A 12,116-nucleotide genomic window follows, 5' to 3' on the forward strand; every position below is an offset into this window, starting at 1 on the left:
AAGGGCATCTCCTGAAGGTGAAAATCCACAGTTAACCACACCTCCAGTTGAAACAAAATGCTGTTTTAGTACATTTCTAACAAATTCCATTAGCATCAGATTTAGGTTCCTAATATTTTAATAAATCTATGGGTTTTTTTTTTACTGATCGTAGTTCTATCACCAATTCATTGCAAGAGAACCTTTCATTTAAAAAAATACAAATACAATGAGATAAATATGCATTGCTGTGTCTAATATCAGCTGAGAAAGGAAGAGGGAAAAATATATATGTTACTGGCAGTGTTTTTCTTACCCAGGGTTCTTCCATGGAATCCACCCATAAAGGACAGAATACTATAGTCAGGGCAGCCTGGAGACTGAAATCAAATACAGGATATGTCACTGAACTATTCAAACAACAGGAAGGTGGCAGTGTAGCTTACTGGAATGGTATTATAAACAGGATTACATAACTAGACTGAAGAACACACAAACATTCTATGTGTAATCAAACGGCCAGTCAAGAATATGTCCATCAGAGCGTTAGGAAAGACAGCAAGATTTTTGCAACTTTTGGCTGTTGCCTCAGCTAAAATGCAAGCAAGTTTCACTCTTCAGGCAGCAAGTTCAGTAAAGTATATTCACACATTTCTTTGCCAAGAAATAGCCTTCATCCCTTTAAAATTATCTGATCTCCTGTAAATACCATGAATACTAAAGACAAATATCTGCCAATTTAGCATTTCATTTTCAGATTGCTTTGCAAATACTAACCAGTTAATCCTCCCAACACACTGGGGGGTGGGGAGGAGGTCAATCAGCCCAATTTTTTAGAAATCAAGACAGATGGTGAATTGCCAAAGGTCACAAGGGAATTAGTGCCCAACACATGGATCAATTACTTCAATACTTATAAGCATAAGCATGTATGTAGGTGTTTGCAGAATTGGGTCCAAAGCGGCAATTAGACACAGGAACACCTGAGTCCTCAGTGCTGCACTCAGATCACCACCACACACCTCTCTATTTTGATTCACTTATTGGACGCTGAATGAAAAATAAACCAGTATAATGCGTATGGAAACTTTACATTAGCTGAACTTTAAAAGGGACACTGCTGGGTTATTTTAAAGAGCCTAGTCCCCTTCTTTGTGATCTAATCTTAAAAGTGAAAGAACTGCCTCCATTCCTGCTGTTGGTTTATATCTTGTGCTAATCAGTCTCTCTCTCTCTCTCTCTCTCTAGTTCCCAACATTTAGTTTCCAAACACCAAAGGTGAATATTCAACCAAAGGTGAATATTAAAATTAAACAAACCCCTCTTCTTTCTGCATTTGTCCTTTTCTTTTAGGATTTCATGGAAACTCTTCTACTGTAATGTTTTGTAAAACTTGTAAGGTTTGTTTCTGTTAAATGCAAATCCTATATTTTTAGGCCCAAAATTCTCAACCAGTTTTTCTTTAGCAGTAGTAATTCAATGCCACTGCATGGTGGGGAACACTGGAGAGAAAAGCAGGCCTAGCACCCCTGGGAACAGATGCAGGGAGTGCCTTAACTTTATACTATGAAAGGATGGCCCTTAAATATCACAAGGCCGGTGACTTCAGTGGGACCTCTGCAGCTTTGGAGAGGCAGAAGATACCCTTCCTGGAACAGCAAAAAAATGCTTAGATCAACACACTGTGGATTTAATCCTAAACTGCAATGAGCTCACACAAGATGTAGCTGTGGGAGGGATAAAAGTACTTCTAGCACATCTACCACTTCCCTCAATCCTGGGGTTGCTGATATAAATCAGATCATAGGGCGGCTTTAACTCATGCCAGCTGGAATGATCCCTATGGGACCATTCCATCAGTCCAGGATTGCAAGAACACAGTGTGCTCCAATCCCCATTTCTCACCCTGGCTTTGGCCCAATTTAAAGCACATCCCAGCTCCCCTTCCAGCAGAAGAATTTCCAGGAGCCTCTTCAAGACAGTTTTAAGCATTGCACCACTGGAGCAACACAACAGGAACGTACCCTGAACCAAGGATCTGACCCTGGAGTTGTAGATCCTGTAATTTCCAAGATGCTCACATCTTAGAAGGTGTCCCAAATTAAACACATTCCCCCACTTCATTAGTAACCTTGTGTATTAAGGTTTGTGACTGGCTAGAGCAACACAATCTGGGTTAGAGCTGAATTGGCACTTCACAGGCTTTCCAGCTGTATCTTAATTTCTTGCTCCCGTGTGATTATTCCCTGGCAAACTAGCTTCTTGATTAATTTTAAGTCATTAAACCACAATTTTGGAAAAAATTAAGAGGACTGTTAACGTTCGTAATCTTTATTTATAAAATCTGTGTATATTAGTGCTCCCCACAGTCTCTCTCAGCACTGCACGTCTCTCTAGCAGATGGTGTATCACATAAAGAAGGCCGTTTTAACACAAGTCACAACTACTCTCTGGGGAGGCAGTAGGATGCCCACAGCAGGCCTAGAATTTTGGTTGGGAGTGAGTGGTAATTGACCATTCTTGAAGCTTTTAGGTACTAGGATCCATTGCAATGTTAGAAAGCCCTGGATTTTTTACTGTAAACAAATCAAACACTAACAGTCTGGGTGAGATAACAGAACAGTAAAGTTACCTGGTTAATCATGCATGTCTCCAGTTCTTCCTTTGTGACATTATTATTACCCCTTTCTTTGTTCTGCAAAAGAAATGAAGAGGTTTTTATGAGCTGTCCTAGGTGAATCTCACATTATTTACTGGTGAAGTCTAGCTGAAAAATCCCACTGTAACAAAGTGTCTGAAGGATTAACCAGCAGGTAAAATGACAGACTTGATGAAACCATATATGGATTTTTAATCTACAAATTACATGGGATCTCCAAAGCTTAACAGGCACAAGTCTGTCTGGAATGGGCATGAGACGATAGTCAGAAAATCCTTTCTATTTCTCTCTTTTTAAAAAGAGAATAAATCTTTTCAGTATTTCAGATGTAGTGGAAGCTCCAGGGTTTGTCTGTGCGACCACTCTTCACTGCCCATTTGTCTCTCCTTTAGCTAATTATGAGTTTGTTTAGTCTAAAGCGGACAGTAAGTTTTTCCTCTGAAGAGATACATACATGGTTTCTCATGAGTTTCATATTATGTGGGATGATCTAGCATTAGAGGCATTATATGCTCATTCTGAAAGTCAAAAGGAGAATGAAGGGACTTACCTATTTTGTTATTAGATGAATTTAGAGGGGCCAGAGAATGGCTTAGGGAACTAGTAAGAAGATTAGCTTCTTTTAGATGGTAAGCTCTCCAGAGCAGGGACTCTCTCTTTATCTATGTTTGCACTAGGGACAATGGGACATGAATCCTAATTGGGACCTTTGGGCTCTACTGTAATATATAAGCAACAATAACATATGGATTTAAACTAATGGTTGCAGCACATTTAACTGGTTACCTGTATGCCACCGTCACCCAACAACATTCCATTCAGATGTTAAAAGATTTGGCCAGCACTAGTTTAGTTCACGATATTAGGAGAGAGACTGTGAATGAGCACAGCCACTTGTGACTCAGGCTTTGTTTACGCTAGCACTTTTTCACACCCCTGACCGACAGAAGTTTCACCAACAAAAGTGCTGGTGTGGACAGCGCTATGTCAATAGGACAGCATCTCCCACCGACATAGCTACCGCCACTTGTTGGGGGTGGTATATTTATGCTGGCAGGAGAGTTCTCTTCCACCAGTATAGAGCAGCTACGCAGGAGACCTTACAGTAGTGCAGCTGCAGCAATACAACTGTGCAGCTGTAAGGTCCATAGTGTAGACATAACTTAATGCTGTTTCCAAACTAGGGCCAAGGAAGATTTTATACCACACCCGTGCATGTTTAGTTTAGGCAACACATTTTACGATAAAAGCTTGAAAAAAATGTTTGTTTAAAAAGATAGCCTCACTGGTACTTTTGTAACCAACTCCTTCTAACCCCTTTTTGCCCTAGAATCACACACAGGCCTTGGAATGCCAGAAACAAAAATGCACTGCACAAATTTAAAGAATGATGCTTTTCCAAAATAGTTTTGCTATGAGCCATGTGGGCCTACTAGCTTCAGGGTGAAATTTCACGTGTTGGTTTTGACCTAAAAAAACAGAAACTGCTTGGTATCTGTCCCTCCCTCTTCCCACCTCCAGTGCATCACAGCTGCATCAGCAGCTTTCCTTTTATTTGGAATACTTTTGTCCCCTTCTTCCACTCACCACACCCAAGTCTGAAATAGCCCAAATTTATACACTGCAAACCCATTTGTTTGCACAGGCATGGTCAGAGGACAGACAGTTGAGGGTAGAATTTCTGGTTAGTGAGAAAGTGTGCTGGAGGGTTTTAAACTGCATCAGTCACATGATTTGTGATGGTAAAGAGGGAGGAAGGAGTGCTGCTGCACTGGCTGATCTTTACTTTGTATCTCCTGTGTTCTTATGTTTTTAAATGCATGTCAAGGGAGCCCAAAGTCCTGTATGGGTGCCTTTCAGTGTGGAGTTTGTAGCATACTGGAATCTAAATAAATATTGTGGAAACCAGGATAGAAACACAGCCTCTGTTCGGAGCCCTGCCAGCTCATGAGAGCGCAAATCTTTAAATAATCACTTTTTCAAGCAAAATGTGAATTTTATATCTCTACTTTTACCTGATCCACTTAATTCTGACCAGGGGGAGGAGGCGGCACAGGGAGAAAAGAAAAAACAATAGTTTTTTAGTGAGAAAGCTGCTGACACATCTGGGATCTTCCAAGTGAGAAAGTCAAAAGTGCAAAGGTCTATTCTGTTTTCTACAGTTTAATCCATAATTGTATAACTAAAGGAACGCATTCCATGTAGATTCAGTTCTTATGAAGCACTGTCGATGTTTATGTGCTGCAGTATTGTAAGGAGTCATACTCAGTATTTTGACTTACCCTGTACCACATGAATATTGCTTTAAAGGCATTTTCATTAGAGCAGGATCCACAAGTCATGGTGACAACCTGTTGCAGGCCCTTCGGAGCCACCTGTCAACAACGGAAACATAATAAAGCTAAAATAGCACAGTTATGAAACAAAGCAAAAACACTAACCAGCCCCATTTCAATCCCTTACTCGGAATAAATTCAGTGTGGTGTCTGCATGCAGACACACCATAACTTCTCACATTCAGCTCTTAAGAGAATCAAAGGTTTGGTTTCATCACAGTGGGGGGGGGGGGTGGGAGGTTCTCTCTGAAATTTCATCTGCAAAGTTCTCTGCATGGGAACATCCAGTTTCATTTATGGATCCCATTCTCTTGAAAAGGGGAAGGCAGGTGATTCAGCTGCTAACAGTTAAACCACAACATTTCTTATTCAAATGCTTTTATTTTTACCCTTGTAAGTCTGTACTCTAAATACCATCTAAAAAGAAAAGGAGTACTTGTGGCACCTTAGAGGCTAACCAAGTTATTTGAGCATAAGCTTTCGTGAGCTACAGCTCACTTCATCGGCCATCTGTTTCTTCATAAACATTGATCACAATTTTAACAAAGAAAGAGAAAACACACACATTCCTTTACAGAATAGTTACACAAATAACCACCACCTGGAGAAAGGCACATATGGGAAATAACCTCAATGCCAAACTCCACATGCTCGGCATACACGGAAAAGAAGGTTGACAAGCAGAGTACGTCACTTGGAGAAAGCCTGTAGTGAAAATGCAACAATGGAAGGTTTGGGGGCCTCATCTTTAGCTGTTCACACTTTGAGCTAAAGGATGGTTAGACAGAACTTTAACCTTGTACTTTCTGGGTTCCATGTGAAATTTCTCACTTATGAAAGGGCATTCATAAACTGGAAAAGGGGTAGAACACTAACAAAGCAAAAACATTGCTTCCTTTGATGCTTAGCTCTTCAAGTTGTAAGCCATGATTACTGTCAACACTCAGTCTCATTATCCATAATTTCAGTAGACATCTTCAAGAATATAGAATAATGATTATTTAATAATAGTCCCAACCTTTGAATCTCTTCAAGAGCGGAAAAGCAGGACCATCTGTTCAGTTCTCTTTAAAAAAATCCTATCGTGCCTTAAAATCTCTTCAAATCCTGTTTCCATCATGGCTTTAAACATTGCAGGTTGGATTTTGTTATGTTCTTTAGGCCCTGATCACGCAAGCAGATGAACACATGCTTAACTTTTTGAATGTGAGTAGTCTCATTAACTAAAGCAGCTACTGCATTTTTCAATGTGTTTCATACCTTCTGAATCCCTTCATCGGGGTTAACATGGATGGTAGGAATATTCTAACGGAGGTTGTTTAATATAAGTGCACAGAGCTCTTATTTCTTATTTGTGATTAAGTAACTTTGCAATTTACTGATGCACTAGAAATTTCAGATCCTTCCTCTCAGGGTGGGTTCATACCATACATGCACTTTGGAGAATATGCAGACTTAGAATATGGTAAATCATCATAGTTCATTCTTAAACTTACCGAAAGCAAAGATTCCTTTAAGGTTTCAGCAAAATTCCCTGGAGGTAAAATCCCAAGAGCAGGTCTGTTAATAAATGTACTCTGCAAAATGAAGGAAGAGAAACAGTAAGTATTTAATATCATAAGAAAAAAGCGACGTTGAGACTGATTCAAAAAATGTAAATGTAAATTAAACTAAGTCTAAAGTTCAAATACACTAACATTAGGCAAATTCTTAAATAGTTCCAGTTATGACACAGAAGTTTTAAAAATAACTGAAAATAGTCAAGTCTCAATAAATACACCCATTTTTCTGTTTAAGCCCAAATTTTATTTTCTTTGAGGGTCACCTTTAAAGAGATATATTCTGGACTGCAGTGAAATGTTTCTTCTTTAACACTGGTCTTTTATCCCTACAGCCTATTCTTTCACCAAAATCTCAGTTCCTTTTATACAGAGGAAATAAACTTTAAAGCCTTAATTATTTGGCTTCAGTTAGAATGGCTAAACTTAAATTTAATTAAGATAGTGTAATAGTTTCTTCCTTATCAGGCTTCAAGGGAGACCAGTTCTGAACACTGTGGGTATAAACACCCCCCAGATATTATTACAGTATAGGATTTTGAGGATGGAGGAACTAGACAAAGATATGTTCAAAGGACAGGAGAAAGATAAACTGCAAGAATCAGCAATGCAATTGTCGCAATAAAATAGTTTCCCTGCAATAAAATTATGCTCACAAACACACATGCTCTCTCCCTTATAAAATCTTCTCACACATTCACAATAGTGAGTAGTACATCAAGGGAATAACATGTAAGGCAAAACCAAGTCTGGATGAATGGATACTGTAGGGGGAATGGGGATTTGTGTTCTGATTCAATGAGATACTACTACATCATATTATGTAAAATTGCATTCAACGGTTTTGTCCAACTTAGTTTTAGTAGCAACTTGATTCTGCGCTCAGAGGCTGATCAGATTGGTACTGGATTGTGAGAGAAGGGGGTTAAAATCATCAAAACTACTGGCCATAGTTTACATTTTGAATTGATTGCGTTTACTCAGCTGCAGTGCTGCTGCAGCACTGAACCAGTTGCAATCCCCAATACTCATGAAGGTAATCTCACTGGTGAGACAGAGCTACACAGCAAAGACTGACATGAACAATGGCTGAGAAAGCAGAGATGATATTCATAGTATCACTGAAATGCAGGACTGAAAGGACCTTGATAGGTCATCTAATCCATTCCCCTGCACTAAGGCAGAACTAAGGATTATCCTGCTAATCCCTGACATGTATTTGTTTAACCTGTTCTTAAAAACTTCCAATGATGAAGATTCCACAACCTCCCTAGGTAATTTGTTCCAGTGCTTAACTACCCTTATAGTTAGCAAGTTTTTCCTAATGGCTAACCTAAATTTCCCTTGCTGCAATTTAAACCTATTCCTTCTTGCCCTGTCCTCAGTGGTTAAGGAAAACAATAAATCACTCGCTTCTTTATAACAACCTTTATGTACTAGAAGACTTCTGTCCCCCCACCCACCCAAGTCTTCTCTTTTCCAGACTAAACAAACCCAATTTTTTCAATCTTTCCTCATACGTCATATTTTCTAGACCTTTAATCAGTGCTTAATTTGTAATGAAAGAGGTGCCAGGGCACAAGCAATTTTTTTTTTTTTTACTTTTATAACTGATACAGCAAGCCCAGAGGTGCCAGGGCTATGAACTGCCAAGCACAGAGGTGCTGGGTCTCAGCCCTGGCAAGCCCAGACACAAATTAAGCACTGCCTTTAATAATTTTTGTTGCTCTCCTCTGGACTTTCTCTAATTTGTCCACATCTTTCCTGAAGTGTGGTGCCCAGAACAGGACACAGTACTCCAGTTGAGGCGTTATCATGCTGAGTAGAATGAAAGAATTACTTCTTGTATCTTGCTTACAACACTCCTGCTAATACATTCCTGAATGATTGTTTGCTTTCTTCAGTTCTGTTTTCCATGCTGTCTTTGGGAGATACCTGGAAGGCTCTATTGTATTGCAGTATATTTGCGTTTCCTGTTTAAGGCAAATGGCATGATAAATAATATTTAAAACACCTTTCATCCACAGATCTCAAACACTTTGCAAAGGAGAGTATCATTATCCTTATTTTACAGATGGGGAAGTGGAGGCACAGAGAGGTTAAGTGCTTTCTCCAAGAGTCCACACCAGTCAGTGGCTAAGCTGGAAGTAGAATCCAAGCCTCCTGGATTCCCAGTCCAGTGTCCTATCCACTGGACCATTGCCACTGTGCATGTAATTCTCTCACACATTAGGATATGTGGGTAAGGATAAAAGGGGTAAAAAACAAGGGTGATGTCTTGGTAGGGGTCTACTACAGAACACCTAACCAGAAAGAAGAGGTAGATGAGGCTTTTGTTGTTGTTGTTCTTTTTAAACAGCTAACAAAATCATCCAAAGCACAGGACTTGGTGGTGATGGGGAACTTCAAAATAACACAGAATGGCACAGATTATCCAACAAGCTCTTGGAATGTATTGGAGACAATTTTTTATTTCAGAAGGTGGAGAAAGCTACTAGGGGAGAAGCTGTTCTAGATTTGATTTTGACAAATAGGGAGGAACTGGTTGAGAATTTGACAGTGGAAGGCAGCTTTGGTGAAAGTGATCATGAAATGGTAGAGTTAATGATTCTAAGGAATGGTAGGAGGGAGAACAGCAAAAAAGAGACAATGGATTTCAAGAAGACAGACTTTAGCAAACTCAGGGAGTTGGTAGGTCAGATCCCCTGGGAAGCAACTGAAGAAAGTTCACAGTTTTTCAGAGAGACATTATTAAGGGCACAAGAGCAAACTATCCCACTGAGTAGGAAGCCTAGGAAGTATGGCAAGAGACCACCCTGGCTTAATGAGGAGATCTTCACTGATTTAAAAATCAAAAAAGAGTCCTACAAAAAGTGGAAACTAGGTCAAATTACAAAGGAGGAATATAAAAAAATAATACAAGTATGTAGGGACAAAATTAGAAAGGCTAAGGCACAAAACGAGATCAAGCTAGCTAGACACATAAAGGGTAACAAGAAAACATTCTACAAATACATTAGAAGCAAGAGGAAGACCAAGGGCAGGGTAGGCCCGTTACTCAATGGTAGGGGAAAAACAACAACAGAACATGTGGAAATGGCAGGGGTGCTCAATGATTTCTTTGTTTTGGTTTTCACCAAAATGGTTGGTGGTGATTGGACATCTAACATAGTGAATGCCAGTGAAAATGAGGTAGGATCAGAGGCTAAAATATGGAAAGCACAAGTTAAAAATTACTTAGACAGATTAGATGTCTTCAAGTCACCAGGGCCCGATGAAATGCATCCTAGAATACCTAAGGAACTGACTGAGGAGATATCTGAGCCATTAGGGATTGCCTTTGAAAAGTCATGGAAGACGGGAGAGATTCCAGAAGACTGGAAAAGGGCAAATATAGTGCCCATCTATAAAAAGGGAAATAAGAACAACCCGGGGAATCACAGACCAATCAGCTTAACTTCTGTATTGGGAAAGATAATGAAGCTAATAATTAAGCAATGAATTTGCAAACGTCTAGAAGATAATAAGGTGATAAGTAACAGTCAGCATGGATTTGTCAAGAACAAATTGTGTCAAACCAACCTGATAGCTTTCTTTGACAGAGTAACAAGCATTGTGGATAGGGGGAAAGCGGTAGACATGGTATATCTTGACATTAGTAAACCTTTTGATACTGTCTCGCATGACCTTCTCATAAACAAATTAGGGTAATGCAACCGAGATGGAGCTACTGTAAGGTGATTGGAAACCCATTCCCAGAGAGTAGTTATCAGTGGTTCACAGTCATGCTGGAAGGGCATAACGAGTGGGGTCCCGCAGGGATCAGTTCTGGGTCCAGTTCTGTTCATTATCTTCATCAATGATTTAGATAATGGCATACAGAGTACACTTATAAAGTTTGTGGCCATTACCAAGCTGGGAGGGGTTGCAAATGCTTTGGAGGATAGGATAAAAATTCAAAATGATCTGGACGAAGTGGAGAAATGGTCTGAAGTAAATAGCATGAAATTCAATAAGGACAAATGCAAAGTACTCCACTTAGAAAGAAATAATCAGTTGCACACATACAAAATGGGAAATGACTGCATCGGAAGGAGTACTGTGGAAAGGGATCTGGGGCTCATAGTGGACTACAAGCTAAATGTAAGTCAATAGTGTAACACTGTTGTAAAAAAAGCAAACATCTTTCTGGACTGTATTAGCAGGAGTGTTGAAAGCAAGACATGAGAAGTAATTCTTCCGCTTTACTCCACGCTGATTAGGCTTCAACTGGAGTATTGTGTCTAGTTCTGGGCGCCACATTTCAGGAAAGATGTGGACAAATTGGAGAATGTCCAAAGAAGAGCAACAAAAATTATTAAAAGTCTAGAAAACTTGACCTATGAGGGAAGACTGAAAAAACTGGGTTTGCTTAGTCTGGAGAAGAGAAGACAGAGGGGACATGATAACAGTTTCAAGTACATAAAAGGAGGAGGGAGAAGAATTGTTGTTCTTAACCTCTGAGGATAGGACAAGAACCAATGGGCTTAACTTGCAGCAAGGGAGGTTTAGGTTGGATATTAGGAAAAACTTCCTAACTGTCAGGGTGGTTAAGCACTGGAATAAATTGCCTAGGGAGGTTGTGGAATCTCATCATTGGAGATTTTTAAAAGCATGTTAGACAAACACCTGTCAGGGATGGTCTAGATAATACTTATTCCTGCCATGAGTGCAGGGGACTGGACTGGACTAGATGACCTCTCGAGGTCCCTTCTAGTCCTATGATTGTATGATTCTATGATGTGCATTTATTCTTACCCAAGGAGACTGGCTTTCACCAAAGATTGGTTGGACACTGAAGATTCTCTTTGACTCCGGGCTGCCTTCCTCTCAGCTTAGCAGCTCAGGTTCAAAATGTTTCCAATGAAATAAATGGTTTGGTGTTCTGGTTCCTTTTATTTGCGTGGCCAACCTCCTAGGAGTCTGAAGCATGCCCCTTTACCATGACTGCATTTTAGGGAAGTTTTCCTTTGTGCACTAGCATGGTAAATTTCTTCTTTCAGATTGTAACAATGGGCTAAGCAGATGATGGTGTTCTCTGCTCATCTCATTTATGTTGTGGGTAACTAGTCTCCCTTTGGCAACAGCCTCTCCCAGCATTACATCTGAGTAATTTGGCTGGCAGCTGCAGAATTCCCTGCAGACAAGAGAGAGGAACCCATTCTCTTGGTCCAGCTCTGAGCCATTCAGCAGCCACTAAGGCTGGAGTAGCCTCCATAGCCCGAGCACCCCCTCTCGAAGGCATGGGGAAGACTGGATGATCTTTGTAGCAATGGATTCTCCAGCTCTATCCCCAATTTTCTTCTGTACAACAACATGCAGGGACACACTGGGGAGCTGAACTCCTCTTTGCTTCCCAGCGGTGGGGTCCTCCCCAACTCAGTAGAAACAAAATGTCTCCACTACAAGAGTCCTCGGCACCTACAGAGATGGCCACAGCAGGATTTGCCGCCCAAAGAGAAGCTAGTGAAAGATTAACTACAAGCACAACTAAGTGAAGCCAACATACTAGACCCAGCACAATCTGGCTTTAGAACCAGACAC

The 12,116-nt window shown here is 40.2% G+C and overlaps 1 protein-coding gene across 4 annotated transcripts in view; it reads right to left on the reverse strand.

The window, feature by feature from the left end:
* ABAT (4-aminobutyrate aminotransferase) overlaps positions 1-12,116 on the reverse strand; it is a 151,922-nt gene that overhangs the window by 20,009 nt on the left and 119,797 nt on the right. For all 4 annotated transcript variants that reach the window (XM_074965482.1, XM_074965481.1, XM_074965485.1 and 1 more), the window contains exons 7-10: positions 6,471-6,551; positions 4,921-5,013; positions 2,612-2,674; positions 296-359 (exon numbers count right to left, since the gene is read on the reverse strand). In XM_074965482.1, coding sequence (XP_074821583.1) covers positions 296-359; positions 2,612-2,674; positions 4,921-5,013; positions 6,471-6,551 — 301 coding nt within the window. The remainder of the gene's footprint in view (positions 1-295; positions 360-2,611; positions 2,675-4,920; positions 5,014-6,470; positions 6,552-12,116) is intronic.

The sequence above is a fragment of the Natator depressus genome, chromosome 10 (genome assembly GCF_965152275.1).
Source record: "Natator depressus isolate rNatDep1 chromosome 10, rNatDep2.hap1, whole genome shotgun sequence".
NCBI classification, from domain to species: Eukaryota; Metazoa; Chordata; order Testudines; family Cheloniidae; genus Natator; species Natator depressus.